Source organism: Bos mutus, chromosome 8 (assembly GCF_027580195.1).
Source record: "Bos mutus isolate GX-2022 chromosome 8, NWIPB_WYAK_1.1, whole genome shotgun sequence".
In the NCBI taxonomy this organism is placed as follows: Eukaryota; Metazoa; Chordata; class Mammalia; order Artiodactyla; family Bovidae; genus Bos; species Bos mutus.
In genome coordinates, this window is record NC_091624.1 from 49340346 (window position 1) to 49357183 (window position 16838).

The following is a 16838-nucleotide window of genomic DNA, read 5'->3' on the forward strand; positions in this document are numbered from 1 at the left end:
GGGAGGTGTTCTAGCTTGGAGGAGCTCTCCCTGGATTTTCCAGTTAGCAGCCTCTAAGGCTTAAGCATGGCTTAAACACTTGTGGCTTTTGTGACTTTGGGCAAGTTGGCTAACCTCTCTGAGCCGTCTCCTCATCTGTAAACCGAGCTCTGTCGGATGAGTGGGTGCTCTAGGACAGGCAGTTCACATTCCTGGCTCTCGCTCCAGCTCCCCGATACAGGGCCGGAGGCCCCACTAGTCAGTCCTCGTTGCCTGTGGTCCCCAACCCTGTCGCTGTACCGTAACACCCATGCCCCACAACAGGCTCTGACCCAGCACCCAGGTGGTACTGTGGTGCAGCCAGGTAGGAACCAGAGGTGACACAGTGCTGGGTCAGCTGCATAATACCACCCCTCCCAGTGAAGGAGGAGGAGGGGACAGACATTCAACTTTGGGCAGAACTTCTTTGCCCGGGCGTGGTGTGTGTGTGTATGTGTGTGTGGTGGGGGCGGGTGGGAGAGAAGCAGAGGGAAGACAAGTGAAGATGAAGGATGAGGGAAGGAGGAAACGGAGGTGGGAGCAGAGGCGGGTGGCAGACGGGAGGCGAGGGGTGGGGGTGCGTTGTCCAGCAGCCCTGGTCTGAGCTGGGGTCACGTGCTGTATTTTTGCCAAGGAGGGAATCTGGTTTTAAAGGCTGGAGTCAGAGGGACCAGCTGGACCCAATCTCTCCTGGAACCGGGGGCCTTTTCTGGCCCTCAGGGCCTTCCTGGTGATGCCTTCTTTATGAAAAGGCCATTCACTGCCAAGGCTGTGTGCTTCACTCTGCCGGGCAAGCAGACGCAGCACCAGCGTCATCTCCTTTAACCCTCCCGGCGTTCCAGGAGGCCAGACCGCCCAGTCTTCCCGGTGATGGCCCTGAGGGATACAGCCTGCAACCTGTTGGGGGTGCAGCCAGGACCCCCCCACCCCAGGCTGCCCTCAGACCACCATCATGCTTCACAGTTACTGTTTGGTGGTGAAAGGACCTCAGCAGACGAATAAGTTTGGCAAATATGAAAAGGCCATCAAGCCTTGGTGTAGTGTTCACAGCCGCCCTGATGAATGTGGGAGGAAAGGAACCCTGAGGGTCCTCTCCCTGGGGCTGGTGGGGGTGGTGATGGGAGGGAACAAGGGGTCTGGTGCGCCAACCCCGCCAAGTTCACGCTGGTGGGTGAGAAAAGGGCCTGTCCCTTGTCCCCAGCAATGGGTGTGGCCTCCCTCCCAAGCCTCGAAAAGAACCTTGGATCAGAGCAGGAGGCTTTTCTGTGAGAAGCCCTACCCTAGTCCCTCATAGCAAAGATTGCTGAGCCCAAGGCTAGTCTGGCAGACAGTCATAGGCTTTGCTGAGGAATGAGCTGCTCACATCACTTGTGCAGCCTCGACCCCCTGCACGGAGGGCGAAGGGGGAAGCCTGTCTGCTGAGGAAGGGCCTGGAAGAGCCCAGGAGAACTGGAGCTGAGTTCTGCACAAGCTAGCCCTGACCTGGCTGCAGGCTCTGTCTGTCTCACCACCTTTTTCTCTCTCTCCCAACCACCCAGTTTTCAAAGAGGTGACCCTTCTTGCCCCTGACTATGAAGTTGGTGGTGGGAGATCAGACTTTGGCCAGCTAACCAGGGCTCTCTGTTCAATCCCCGCACCAAGTTTTTCTTGGTGGTGGACAGGGGTTTCCCTAGAAACTCCCCAACACCCAAGATGGGCTGTGAGGAGAAAGGAGAGGGCAGGTGCAAGGCCCAGGAAACGGGTAGGTGGGAACTGGGACTGGATCAAAAGGCCAACCAGTATTTGAGAGACGCTGTCGCCCACAAAGACGGGAGCTGTAAATGCATATGGACTCAGCTCCTCCGGGAACCAGGACTGGCCCTGCAGAGACACCATGAGAAACAGCAGCCAGAGACGTCCTAGGCTGAGAAGGCCCTGGTGGTGCGACATCCTGGAGCCCCAGGCCCACCCAGGAACAACCAGTTACTGAGAACTGTTTAGGTTCCAGAGCTTGTGAACTATTTCCAGTATTTACACTGTTATACACAGATAAAACTTAGAGAATGTTCAAGGTTAACCCTATAAAGACAGCACTCTTGCTTGTCTGGGTGCTACAGTGCTCTGCGGAGGAAGTGAGAAGGGGTGCTCATGAGGAGAAAACCCAATCAGTGGCTTCAGAAGCCAACGTTTCAATGGGGAGACTGAGTCCCACAGAGGAGAAGGGACTTGAGGGTCACATATTGCTGCATGGCCGTCCTTCTCTGGGCCTGCCAGCCCAGGGTGAGAAAGGGCTTGGGGTGGGCAGGCAGCCATGTCAGGGCTCTGCCTCCCCCTCATCCTCACTCGGGGAACCCTCGGGCACCGCGGGGCCCTGGGCTGCCCGGGTCTCCAGGTACTCGGCCTTGAGCTGCTCCAGTTCGTTCAGCTCAGCCTCCAGCCGCTCCCGGTGGGCTGCCCGCAGCTGGCGCAGCTGTTTCATGGGAAAGGGGTTCATGTCGTTGAAGGCAATGTGCATCAGCTTCCTGGGGAGAAAGCAGAGTCAGAGTCAGCGGGCATCCTGGGCACCCCTGCGTTCACTCCACTCAGGCAGCCGAGGCCCCTTCCTGAGAGGAAACAGTGACTGAGAAGACAGTTTCCACCCGAAGTGATAAGTACTGAGGCAGGAAGAAACTTAGGGCTGAGGGACCTCTAACCTTGGAAGAACAAGTTGGTCGGGGAAGGCTTCCTGGAGGAGGGGACTGTGAGCTGAGTTTTGAGGAAAAAGCACAGGTGGGCGAGACAAGCACGGTGCTGGTGGGAGTGCAGGGAGGCATTCTAAGCAGAAGAGCCTGCCGGGCCAGAAGCCCAGAGACGGAGGCTGTCCTGGGAACTCAGACAGCTCTGTTGGGCAGGATCCTAGGGCATGGGTGTTGGGGGCAGGAGAACAAAACTGCGTGGGGTCCTTGAGTGCCATGTTAAGGGGACAGATTCTGAGGCAGTGGGATGTCCCTAAAGATTTCTAAGCTGTGATGGAGGGTCAGTGCTCTGCTCTGTGTCCTGGGGTCGCGCTCATGGGGGTGGTGGAGGGGTGGGGGAGGAGCGGGTCTCACCGGCTGTCACAGATGGTCTTGGTGAAGAAATGCAGGTACTGGTAGATTTCCAGGCTATCCTGTAGCCTCAGGAGTGCCTCCTCGTTGTACTTGAAGATGGCCAGGGCATAGCGGAACACCACCTGGGGGGCAGAGTGGGGTGCAGGGTGGGGATAGGGAGCCAGGGCAGGGAAGCCCCAGAACCTACACCCCCAGGCGGTGTGGACGGCCCTGGACAGGCTGCAGAGACAGGAGGCTTGGAAGAAACATGTGGGGCAAAGCCAAGGCGGGGGTGGCTGGAAACTGCACGGGGAGCTCAGCTGGCAATCTGGGGATTGGGAGCCTGACTGTCCTGGGAGCCGGGGCAAAGTGTTGCCCCTGTTGGATCTAATGAGGGTAACCCTGTCTTTACATGGGGTGCTAGCAGGAGTTGCATGGAGAGATGGATCCGAGGGTGCTTGGTGAACTGTGAGGACTACCATCATGGGGAAACGTGGCGGAGGCCAGGGGAGGGCCTGCCCAGGATCTCCGCAAGGAAAAGGGCAGAGCTGGGAGAAGCCGCCCCGTCTAGGGCTCGGTCTGAACAGGAGGAGGAGGAGGCAGCAGTGATGTGCCTTCTGGGCAGGCTGAAGCCCCCTGTTCGGAGGAAGGGAATCCTCCCAGCTCTAGGATGGTCTTCAGAGGCAGAAGCACCACTTCCTCTCAGGGATGCAGAGCACTTGAGCTGATGAAGCCAGGCTCCCTAGAGAGGTCCCCCAGAGCCCCGCTGGGTGGGCTCCATCCTCCCTTTATCCAGGGGCAGAATCAAGACCCAGAGGAGGCAGGGACTTGCTCAAGACCCTCCCGCTCACCCTCTGCGGTGCCCTACCTTGATGCCCTCGTAGAGGAAGGCGTCCCAGACCTGGAGGAGGATGTTGCTGATGAGACTGTCTGCAAAGACCACAAGGAACCAGTTGAAGGTGATGAAGGATAGGTCCACGTGGCGCTGTCCCAGGTGGGCCATCAGCCTGGGCAGCTTCTCCAAGAGGAGGTCCTGTAGCACCCGCTGGTCCACCTGCAGCCAAGAGAGGACCTGTCGTGCTACCCTGCAGGAGGGGCTGTCTGCTTCCCATCTACCCCTCACACCCAGCCGGTCCACACACAGCCCTGGGGCTGCTCCCAGTGGGTCCTGCCCCGTCTGGGGGCACAGAGTGTCCGGAGGAGCTGGTGCCCAGCCTGACAGGGAGACACGTCACTCCATAGGTGAGTAGCCCTCCAGGTTGGGAGCTCTGATGCAGAGGTCTCTGTAGATCAGAAGTTCTTAGCCCGTGGAGTTTGGGCCCCTTTGTCCTGAACTCCAAGCCAAGATGGAGCTGAGGCTTGGATCAGTTGATACCACAGCCTCGACTTTGCACCTATTTTGGGTCTGATGCACAAGATGCTCAGGGCAAGGTCGTGGGGCCCAGAGGTGATGGTGCTGAGCGTGGTCACTGTCATGCCTCCGTCCTTGTTTCACTGGACCTAGTTGATCACTCCCAGCACTGGCTCCTTCCCTGCCCTAGGATATGGTTGTTCTGTGGCTGCTCCTATCTCAGTGATGAGCTCATTTTAGGGTCCTCTTGCTCTTTCTTTCTTTGAACTGCTGGTTTCTCAGCCCTCTCCCCGTTTCAGTCTTCTTCCAGACTTAGCTCTCAGCTGTGGTGAACACCCTCTTCCCTTCTTCCTCACCCTGAACTCCAGGTCCACTGTGGCGCTCAAAGCCTAGGGTAACCCACTAAATCTAAGATGCCACTGAACCCGCTGAAGGATGCATGGATGGACTGATGATGTCTGAGATTTACTGCAAGGTCATCAAAGCAGGGGGAATGGTGTGAGTATAGGTGAGAATAGTACTAGCCTCCCTGTGTTGGTAATTATTGAAGCTAGGTAATGAATACATGGAGGTTCATTACACTTTCTCTCTGCTTTTGTACATTTGAAATTTTCTGTATTTCAGAAAATACATGACCAGAGATGGTGTGGCCATCCTGTGATCAGAACAGATAGCCAGAAGGAGCCTTTAGCTTTCTCATTATCTGTGAAAAATAATCCTCCATTTAAGCCACTATTAGGAGAGATTAGCTCAAGGTGGAGGAGTAGAAGGAAGTGAACTCACCCCTTCTTATGAAAACAACAAAATCACAACTGCTGAACAGCCATCATCAAAAGAATCCCTGGAACCTACCAAAAAAGGCACTACTAAGTTGGGCCTCCCTGCCACACAGCAGAACACAGTCCTCACCTGGTTCACCACCTATTTCCTGATGACTCCCAAGTCTTCCTCTCCATCCCTGACCTCTCTCCTCACCTCTCCACCCAGGAGGAGAAAACAGTGCCGGGTGCTTGAAGGAGGAAAGGGGAACAGGATGGGGGGTGGGGGTGGTGCAGGTAATGGCTCGGTAGGTTTCGATGGGGAGTGAGAAGGTTCCCGCTGAGTAGCATCCCTCTCTTCATCAGGCAGATGCACCGATGCAGCGAGAATAGGACAAGGGGTGAGGAGGGAGAGGCTGGAGGGAGGAGGTGTGAGATGGTCTCGCATTTACACCTCTCAACAATCCCAGGAAGCAGTGCTACGCCCATTGGGAAGCAGGCAGGCCTGAGGTTCAGAGAGGTGATGCCACCTGCCAAGGGCACAAGGCTGTTTTCCGAGGGGCTGGCTCTGACCCTAGCTCTGCCTGACCCCAGGGCTGGCCTGCGCTCAGAGGGCAGCGGAGGGGCTGTGAGAAGACAGGCAGCTGTGCTTCTCAGTGGGCGATTATGGGAGCATGTGAAGCATCCCAGTCATCCCGCCCTCCCAAGTCCCAGCTTCCTTGTTACCTGACCTCTCTTTTGAAACTCTTAGCTGGCAAACACCAAGTGACACTAGATTTCCTCCTCCTCCCTTCCCTAGGATATCTCATAACATAATGTCCTCCCTTCCCTAGGATATCTCATAACATAATGTCCTCCCTGGAGTAACAACCACCTATGGTGTGGGCAGGGCCCTGACAATTCTCAAGGCCATCAGCTCACTGGAATATTACAGCAGTCCCAGAGCAGGGTTTACTGGCCCACTGTACAGAGGGAGAAATGGAGATTCAGAGATTCATTGGCTTTTCAGAGATCCATTGGCTCCTAGGAACAATTCAGTGGCACCAACCTGCATGGCCCCCAGTCCTCTCCCTGACTGGCTCACCTGGGATGCCAAGAGCGTCTTGCTGTAGTAGTCAGCTGGCATGATGGTCTCCACAATGGCCACCAGACACCAGAAGGCACTCTCCTCCTCATCCAGGACCAGCAGAGCGATGGCCGCCAGTCTGGAGTGGGAGGAAAGGAGGCCTGGAGTGACCCGCGGCAGTTACAACCAGGCAGCCCGGGGCAGGTGTGGCTCCCTGGGGCGTGTCCTCCCCACCACACTCCCTAACCAGGCTGGTGTTCCTGGAAACTGGGGCGAGATGAACGTGCTTTTGAAGAGGACTACCTAGGGGATTTATGGAGTGATGGGGATCATCTTAGAGCAGGGCCTCTGGAGTCCTGTTGCCTGGGTATGAATGCTGGTCCTGTAGCTTCCTTGCTGGGTGACTGTGAGCAAGGTCCTTAACCTCTCTGAGCCTCAGCCTCATAATAATCACAGGACTGTTTCAAGGACGAACGGAGTAAATACACGCTAACTGCCTAGCACAGTGCCTAATGGGCTTCCCAAGTGGCGCTAGTGGTAAAGAACCCACCTGCCAACGTGGCAGACATGAGACGCGGGTTCGATCCTTGGGTTGGGAAGATCCCCTGGAGGAGGGCATAGCAACCCACCCCAGTATTCTTGCCTGGAGAATTCCGTGGACAGAGGAGCCTGGCGGGCTGTAGTCCATGGGGTTGCAAAGAGTCTGACGCAACTGAAGTGACTTAGCATGCATGCACGGTGGCTAACATGCAGTGAGATCTCTTTATAAAGTTTAGCTGCCCTCATCTTAATATTCACGGGCTTTGAGACCTTGGCAAGTGTGTTAGTCTCTCTCAGCCTCATTCTCATTACCTGTCAAGTGGGGTTAACAATATTTCCCTCCCAGGCCTGTGAGACGTGAAGGAGACAGACACACAGCATCTTGCTCACTGTCTGGCACCTACCAGGCGCTCAGTACTCAGAGTTCCTTTTCTCCTTTGCTTCCCCTCTCCCCCAGACTTATCACGACACTCTAGAGATCATGGATAAAAAAGAAGAAAACCCCACAGGGCTGAGCAGGGATGTCTGCCTGGAAGAAGCACTATTTTCTCTCCTTCCCTGGCAGATTTCATCCAGGGTGCATCCTTTTTTTTTCTTTTTGGCTGTGCCAAACAGCCTTCAGGATTTTAGTTCCTGACCAGGGACTGAAACTGTGTCCCCTGCGGTGGAAGCACAGAGTCTTAACCACTGGATCACCAGGGAAGTCCCCAGGGTGAATCTGAGAATACATTGCCCAGGAATGTTCATGGCATTATTCATAATAGCCAAAAGGTAGAAACAATCCAAATGCCCATCAGCTGGTTAGTGGATACTCAAAGTATGGCACATCCATGCAGTGGGATGTAGCTCAGTAAAAAAAGAACAAAACATATGCTCTGACAAGGATGAACCTCAAGAACAGGCTAAGGGGAAGAAGCTTGATGCAAATGACCACACAGCATATGACTGGTATATGAAATGTCCACAAGAGCGCTCACAGAAACAGAAGGAAGGTTTGTCGTTGTCCAGGGCTGCAAGTGGGAATGGAGAGTGACTGCGAATTGGTACAAGATGTCTTTTAGGGGTGATGGAAATGCTCTAAAGTTGAATTGTGGTGATAGCTATACAACTCCGTGAATTTACTCCAGATCATTGAGTTGTACACTTAAAACCGGTGGGGAAAAAATGGTCAGTGATGAGAGGCTGCTGGCATTCACTAGGGGCCTATCAACCTCTTGGGGCTACAGCCAGACTCCAGGCTGAATACATTCAGGCTTGAGAAGGTCTGCAAAGGAGGGTGATGTGGGAAAGAAAAAACTATTAATACTTTAAATAACTCTACTTATATGTTAGAGAGAAATGAATTTTAAAATTTTGCTCTGAATTAGTATTAAATCATTACTATGATATCTGCCTTGCTCTAAACAGGCTGGGTTTGCTGCATAAAAGCAGGTTCTGTCCTCTTGAGACACCACACATGCAGTTCTAATGGCTGCCACTGGACGGCAGCACTCAGACAAGTGAAAGGGGCTGGGTTTGAAGGGCCTTTGAAAGAATACAGTGCACTCTCCGCATTTCAACAGGCTGTATTACAAATGTGTGTGTGCGCGCGCGTGTGTGTGCATGTGTGTGTGTGTGCGCACGTGCTCAGTCATGCCTGACTCTTTGGGATCCCATGGACTGTACAAATAACCTTCTATTTAAAGCAATAGTATGAATATCTGCCTAAATGCCAATAAATACAGCATTCAAAGAAAGAAGTAAAGAAATACCTCAGCTGCTCCTCTACAGCCCTCAGCAGCCTTTGTGCAGCCTCTTCCCACTCCGGGAGAAGCTTCTTTCCTTCTACAAGCCTTCCACAAGGCTTACCTCCAGACACTGTCTTGCTATGGGAATTTCCCCCTGCTCCTTCAGCATAGATTAGACTCCAAAGCTCATAGGTGGCTAACCCCATTCTTGCTCTCAAAAAAGTTATATCTGATCAGGGAAAAAAGTTTCTGAGTGCTCTCAGCACACTCTCCACCATAGCTCCCATTGTGAGTGTGTGGGCACACGGTAGGAAGGAGCAGGTCTGGGGGCTGGAGACCAGGGTTAGCAGTTGGCTTAGCCCCTATGCATAGTGAGGCCCAGGTCAGGTTCCTTAGCTTCTCAGACACTCTGTTGTGTCAGCTGGGCTTTCCTGAGGATTAGATGACATCAGGTATGTACCTGGCATCCAGGAGGCTCTCCTTAAGTCTTAGCTCCTACCTGATCTTTGCGTGAAATGTACAAACCATTCATACTAATCTCATAGCTTTCAGTTCCCTTCAAATCTCATCTTAAAGAGGATTCAGAAGTTTTGTCCTTTCTGAATTTTAACATGTTCAAACAGATAAGTGTGCACGTTTCTGCTCAGCTGCTGAATGAATAAATGTATAAATTTCTACGGACATCCCCTATAGCAGATGTTTAGAGTAGTGTGAAATCTGAACAAGTTTCCAAAGAGGCATAGACTGAGAGGCATTACTGTTCAGGTTTAACTCTGAATTCCCAGAAACTGTACATGTATAGGGCTTCCCTGATGGCTCAGTGGTAAAGAATTCGCTTGCCAATGCAGGAAATGTAGGTTCAATTCCTGGGTCGAGAAGATCCCATGGAAAAGGAAATGGCAACCCATTCCAGTATTCTTGCCTGGAAAATCCCATGCACAGAGGAGCCTGGTGGGCTACAGTCCACTGGGTCGCAAAGAGTGGGACGTGACTTAGCAACTAAACAACAAATGCTCAGTTTCACCCAGTTTGAGCTGGGAAAAGGTATTAAAAACAGCTACGTTTGGGAACCATTCCAATTTGAGTAGGGACACTCTGAATACTTATTCTGTGTTAAGTAAATGCCATATACTTCCTATTCTGAAAAAAGAGCTTCTATATGAATGGCTTATGTAAATTTCGTCTGAGTATATATGTGTTTAAATTAAGTTGAACCAAAACTTGCTTTGGGATATATTTGAGATTAGGCCACCTCTATGGGGCAGCCTTGAGAGCTCCCCATAGTACTGGAAAGGCACTTCTCTGTCTCTTTCGAGCCTCCCAAGAAGTCAGAGAGGTCAAACAGATGGGGACAAGCAGTCGAAAAGACATGTTGAAGACAGAGTTGGGCCAGAGTCCCAGCCCTACCAAGTCACCCCATCCCAGCTCCCCCCTACCATCCCTTGTCTCCTGCTGTTGAACCAGAAGTAAAAATGAATCCAGGCTGGGCCAGACTCCTTCCTTTGGGAATTTAGGCCTACAACATGAGGGTGTCAACAAGTGGGTTGCTGAAAGCCTTGACTCAGGGGCTAAGATCGCTATTCTGACAGTCCTGATGGGCCGGAAATATCCACAGAATGACAGTGAGATTGGTCTGCTGAGAGAGAAGGAAGCAGCCATGTATTATGAGAGGTCAGAGACCTCCACAGAGGGCTGTACAGTCTCAGGGAACAGCATCTCCTTGGAATATGGCACGAATGGGACCCCCTGGGGTTGTGCTGTGGCCCCACTAGAGACAGCAGTTGCCTCGGCTTGCAATGACCGTCTGCCCCCAGCCCTACTTCCTTTCCCAACTTTCGGGAGCCTCCTCTGTCACATTTACAAATTCTCTTTTCCTTGGGCTCCTCCAAGTGGATTTTGTTTAAAGCAATGATCCCTGACCCAGGCAGTGGGCTACACGACCCCAGTGGCCCTCTCGTGTGCTCTCTGTGGGAGCGGCACCACCCTGTGGACACGTCACAGGGGAGGGCATGGGACGAGGAGCCGGGGCTCTGACCCAACTCTATTTTCAGTGTGATCTTTCACCTGCTTGTGCCCATCTGGTTGACCTCCCTGGCTTCTTGGGTGGCTCCAAAGGGACAGAGAGGTGCCCTGGAAGGTCGAGGCTGCATAGCTTACCTGTTTAGGCCTTGGCAGTAGCCAATGGTGGGGTTCTGCCAGGAGAAGGCCAGCAGCACCCGGCGGAGCTTGTCAGGGAAGCTGGAGGTGGGACAGGTGAAGTGCTTGTTATTGGGGAAGGTCCGGTTCAGGTCCAGCTCAATCTGGCGGGCAGCAGAGTGCTTGCAGGCCTGGCCCCGGCTCAGCAGCGCCTGGTAGCAGCCGGGGGCCTGCAGGTGCTGGACTCGGAGGCGGATCAGCCACCTCCAAACACGCGGCCGGTGCTCGTGGGGCACGCCCGCCCGCAGCAGCTGCTTCAGTTCTGCCGGGGGCCAGCTCGCCCAGGGTGGCCCAGCGCTCCCGCAGTGGCCGCTCCACGGCCTCGTGGGCCAGCAGGTGGTGGGAGTGCACTTCCAGTGCCTGGATCTTGGCCAGCAGCCTCAGGTCCTCCACCTCGTAGTTGGGCACCGTCAGGAAGCCGTACTCGTCATACTCACTGCCAGCAAAAGTCCATGTCAGCAACACTTTGCAAGGCCCTTCCCCAGATAAGGGGCAGTGAGGAGAGGGTGGGGCCTGGGCAGGGAGCCTGCGGGGCTTTATTGTAGGTTGGCCATGTGGCTCCGGGCAGGTCACTTCAGTGCTCTGGACCTCAGTTTGCTCTGTACAGTGGGTACAGGGGCTCTTGCACTGCCTCATGAAGACCCAGTGAGATCCTCAGATGTAAACTGCTAGGGGCTAGACTAGACAGTGCCTGGTACATAGCAAGTGCTAAAAGAGATATGCTCATTCATTCTGCGCAAATATAAAGGACCCTCGGGACTTCCCTGGTGGTCCAGTGGTTAAGAACATGCCTTATAATGCAGGGGACGTGGGTTCAATCCCTGCTTGGGAAACTAAGATCCCACAGGCTGTGGAACAACTAAGCCTATACGCTGTGGCTAATGAAGCCTGTGCCCTCTGGGGCATGTGTGTTACAACTAGAGTCTGTGCGACACAATGCAAGATCCTGCATAACGCAACAAAGATCCTGCATGCTGCAAGTAAGACCTGATGCAGCCAAACAAATAAGTATTAAAAAAAGAAAAAAGAACCCTCTTATTACTCCATGAAGCCTTAGGCCCTAGGAGGCCTGTACTACCATTGGACAGCCACACTTCCGCAGCCAGGAAGCCCAAGGCCAGATGGGGAGCAGGCAGCACCAACAACATGCAGGACTGAGCAGTGGAGACCCATTCCGCACAGCCTTTCAGCAGTCAGCATTCATTTGCCCCTATTATATGCTCTGCCTGTGCTATCTCATTTAATCCTCATGATCCTGTGAAGCTGGTGATCTCAGCCTACGTCTTAGGGAGGCTGAGTAGGAGGCTCAGAAAGGTAAAGTGACTTGTCCAAGGTTACACAGTAAAAAAGTCAAGTCCGGCTCCAAAGCCTAGTTGCTGGCCACTGGACTACCCAGCCTCTAGGGACCTTTGACCCCAGCCACAGCCCATTCTGTTTTATTTAACTGCCCGGGTCCACCGTCCTCAGCAAAGGCTTGGCTCAGAGGAGGCAGGTGGCTTGTGTCCCCTCCTCCCCTCTCTGACAAACACCTCTGGGAGACAGTCTGGGGCAGCGGGAAAAAACAGAACTCGGGAGGCAGGCCCATGGCGGCTACACTAGTGTGCGTGTGGCCTTGGGCAGGGGCCGGCCGCACCTCTTGGCTATAAAATGGGGTTCGTCCCAACCACATGCTCATCCGTCTGAAGGTACAAGGAGGTAAGGGATGGGCAGCGCTCACACGGTCAGCAGCACTGGCAGCAGGGTGGCTGGCAGCACCCGGGGCCTGCAGACCCAGCCCTGCTCCGGGCTCACCTGATGGTGCTGGGGCTGAGCACGACGCTGTCGGCCGAGGCCTCGCTGGCTTCCCACTGCAGTGCCTCCTGGATGAGCTGCCTCAGGAGCTCCGAGCACTCGCCGGCCTCCACCCCCAAGGCCTCCTGCAGCCTCCGCAGCCCTGCCAGGTACTTGCTCTCCACCCGACAGTTCTGGGCTTGGAGGTAGGCGCACTGTGGGAGGCAGAGGTCGGGGGTGGTCAGGCCACCTGGTTGGGCTTGGGCCAGAGGCCTGAACAGCTTTAGGCAGTCCAGCCCTTCCAGCTCTCATCTTCCATTCCCCCGACCCCAGCCATTCATATGAAGAAAAGGAGAGGAGCCCCGAATGCAAGAGTTTACAGTAAGGCAGAAAGGGCTCCAGGCTAGAGAACCAGGCCCAGGGCTGGAGCTAGATTCAGAAACAAGAGGGGCGAAGTGGGCAGGGGCAGCACAGGCTCTTGCGTGGCCTGCAGTCCCATCCTGTTCAGCCACTACAGGCTGGGTGACCTACAGCAAAATTTCTTAACCTCTCTGTGCTTTAATGTCTTCATCTGAACATTGGGGATAATAGTGTCTGCCTCAGAATTCTTGTGTGACTCAGATGAGCCAAAGCCCTTGCAGGGCACTTGGCCCATAGCAAGCTCCCTGTAAGGGATATACCCGAGCAGTGCCCAGGGGATGGACATGGAGCTCTGGACACTGCCCTTGTGCCTTCTAATGTCACCCGGGGGGCTTTTCCTGTTCCTCCAGCACACCACGTCTCTCCCACCTCGTGGGGCACACAGTGCACATCCCCCATCTGCCTGCCCCCATATCTTCCTGTTTCTTTGTATGCCTCATGATATTTTGTTGAAAATGGAACATCTGAACCTAATAAGGTGGGGTGGAATTAATTAAAGAAAGCTCAGCGAAGAAAAGAGTCCAGTCAGGCCTGTTTGGGGACCTCTCAGGTCCTGTCCCCTGCAACACTAACTGCTCCAAGCAGGAAGAAGTGTACACCTACATCTCTGATGGGAAGGTGCCTCCACTTCATTCTCCAGCAGGAAAAGCAGAGACTTCAGCAGTCCAAACAATGAGAAGCCTCCACACCGCTAGTGGACTTTCTGGTTATCACAGTCCTTCCTAACCCTTCCCTTTTCCCTATAAAAAGCAAGTTTCCCTTCCCTGTTCCTTGAATTTGCCTGCGGTTCACCACAGTTCATGGATCCCAAGTTGTAATTCCTCTGGTTAGTCCCGAATAAACTTGCTTTTGCCTGTAAAATAACTAGCCGCTGTATTATTAAAACTGACAGTGGTAACTCGGGGAATCAGGTTCTCCCTCTTACTCTAGGGTTTCCTGTTTTTGATTGTTTATACCTCAAGGATAAACAATAAGGTATAAACTTAAGTTCTTAGGTCTTTTCTGCACCTTTCCCTGGGCATGTGTGGTCACTTTCTAATTTCCCCCACATCTGCAGTTGTTTTGGAATATATAGTTAATACCTGGCTCCCAAAAGGGGGAAAAGAGAAGTATGAAGTTGGCAGGGGGTTAGGGGGGAGGGTGCTGGCCCTTTAAATCCCTGGGCAGTTACTTTAGAGGGGGGCCAGGGCTTGCTACAAAGTGGGGAGGTAGGACAACAGTGGCTGCCTGCCTCTTCCTCTCACCCCTGTGATCAGAAGCTGCAGTCAGCAGAGCACAGATCTCTGACATGTGGATGAAGTTCACAAAGGGCACAGTCTGGAGGGTGAGCAGTCAGGTCAAGAGGAGAGAGTGAGACAGTGGTGAGAGGGTGAGTGGACTGGAAGGGTGGCTAGAGACAGAGATGGCCAGACCTGGGCTCCTGGCCCTCACCTTCATCAGGAGGGCCTTCTCCTTCTCAGCCACTTTCCTCCAGATTTTTGTGACCTGGTGGATCTCAGAGTTGAGAAAGTGGTTCTGGGTCCGGTATGCTTCCATGTCATCCTGAAGAAGAGAGCAAAGCATTTAATGGGCTGCACCAGAATCATCTCCCTGGTCCTCACTTTCAGATGTGCTGCCAACACTTCCTTCAGAAATTTCCAATAATTCCCACTATTGGCAAACAGAAAAGGAACTCTGAAATAAAAAAAAAATATTGATAGTCCCCTTCTCTAATCTTGATACCAGTGTGATATGTTAGAGAAAGCATTAAGCCTAGAGTTCAAATCCTGGCTCTGATTTCCTGGACGGGAGGCCCACTGAGTCACTCTGACTCTGCTTCCTCTTCTGTAAAAGGGGCAAGTTTCAACAAACTCACTTGGCAGCTGGAGACTAAGTGAGCTACAAGGAGCAAAACAGCAACCATTCCAGTAGTGTTTGTTTTTTAAATAAACATATTTTGTCACACATTGGTGATCATATTGAGCAATTTTGGGTGAAAATTTTTTACTTAGTGTCACTTTGTAAATATTTTTCTGTGTTTCTACAGAAGCTTCCTAAAGATGATTTTTGACGTCTGATGACTATTCTATGAAGTCATAGATGACATGATCTGATAGTCATAGATGACTATTCTATGAATTTACCATAACTTAGATATAATCCTTCTCCTGTTGCTGTTTTTTCATTTGAGCCCTAGATGTTTTTGGTTTGTCTCTCTTATGAATAAATCTGTGAGGCCTATCTCTAAGCCTAGAGTTCTCCTTTTTGCAAGCTGTCCAGTGGAGGGAGCATGAATCCTCCTGTCTGGGGCAAGGAGAAGCTGACCCCCCCTGAGGAGGGTCAAGCAGGAGCCTGAAAGAGTGACCACAGCCACCACAGCCATGGCTCCATCTTTATTCTGCTTGGAAGGATTCTGCAGAAGCAGTGGACAACACATGCTCACGTGATTCCAGGGCATTTACTAGCTGAAACTCAATCCCTTTCTCTTGCATTCAAAAAATTGTACTGGGCTGGCTGTAGGTGAGTGTGAGAGACTGCTGCAGGTGTGACTAGATCAGACTGATAGGGGCAGAGTGAAGGGCAGAAGTAGGTGATTAAATAATTCATAACTCAGGGAACTCACACTGGGGCTCTGTAACAACCTAGAGAGGTGGGAAAGGGTGGGAGCTTTAACAAGGAGGGGACATATGTACACCTATGGCTGATTCATACTGATGTATGGCAGAAATCAAACCAATATTGTAAAACAATCATCCTTCAATTAAAAATAAATAAATCAAAAAAATAGCAAACCTCACTAGGGATTATAAATAGAAAAATCATAGCAGACCCTTGTAAGTTAATGATTACTTGAAAAAGAAGGTTTGCTTAACCACAAAACCAAGCCGGCTTGCTTAGCAACCAACCCATGCACTAGAAGCACTAGACACGCCCCCAGGTAATAAAACAATGGTGGCCTGAGACCACATCCTGCCCAGTGAGCTCAGTAAGTTAGGACAGTTCTCTGCACACATAAAAAACAATAATTTGTGGCCCTAGCTTGACCATGGAAGGACAAGAAAACTCCCCTGCTCAACTTGGAGAAGCTGATGATGGAAGCAGGATGTCTACTCAAGAAAGACAAAGAAGGTCTTCTCCCTGTCCCTACTTTTCTTTTGATTATAAAACTGTAGCCCAGTAAGCTCTTGAGCATGGCACTCTCTCACCTGGCCTCTTGTAAGCCTCACAAATGTCCTATTTCAACAGATCACTCCTTATCTATCACTATGCGTCTCGTTGAATTCTTTCTGTGCTGAGACATAAAAGACTATGGTACTGGAGCTCCTCAGAACCCCCTGAAATGCCACCCATCTCTTTCAGGCCCTGGTTAAGAACAGGCCCTGGTTAAGCACACCTTGCCTGTGGCACTTCAACAACGGGGATGGGTCACTTGCACACAGCTGACAGGCCATCCTGACCCTCTCCATTAGATCCCTCCCAGCCCAGAAGCTCCAGTTCACGTCCAGGGGCTCTCCAAGGCTTGGGACGTGTTGCACAGGGTGCCCTGCTTGCAGCCCAGACAAGGAGGGCAGGGACAAGTGCCCCGTGGAGCAGCTGTGGGCCTGGTGGCGTCCAGGGGTGGCGTCCGGGCAGTGCCTTCCCGTCCACTCACTGCCCTACCCTGAGTGTTCTTCTTGGCTCAGAACTGTAGGAAGGAAAAAGAGAAACCTCAGAGAAGAGAAAAGCCATGTGACTGTCACCAGGAAAGTAAATGAGAAAAACACAACTGGAGAGAGGGGACAAGGAAGAAGCGTCTACCCGCCTGCTCTCACAGGGACGAGGGAGCCGGGAACCCTCTTTGGAAAACGGCACGTAGAGCGGCCCTGGTGCTAGTGGGGAGGGAGCAGATGGGACATGGGGAGAGCCAGGGTCTGGCTGCCACTTCTGCTGTGTGACCCTGGATCAGTGCTTCCTCCTCTCCAGGAC

General features: G+C 52.6%; 1 protein-coding gene across 1 annotated transcript in view; it reads right to left on the reverse strand.

Annotated features, from left to right (window-relative positions):
- Nucleotides 1–1818: 1818 nt before the first annotated feature.
- The window catches only part of TBC1D2 (TBC1 domain family member 2), a 42996-nt gene continuing 27976 nt past the window's right edge, over nt 1819–16838 (reverse strand). The window contains 8 exon segments of the mRNA XM_005905983.3: nt 1819–2519; nt 3087–3208; nt 3934–4119; nt 6259–6379; nt 10665–10970; nt 10972–11139; nt 12495–12688; nt 14325–14435. Of these exon segments, the coding sequence (XP_005906045.2) occupies nt 2312–2519; nt 3087–3208; nt 3934–4119; nt 6259–6379; nt 10665–10970; nt 10972–11139; nt 12495–12688; nt 14325–14435 (1416 nt within the window). The 3' untranslated portion in view covers nt 1819–2311.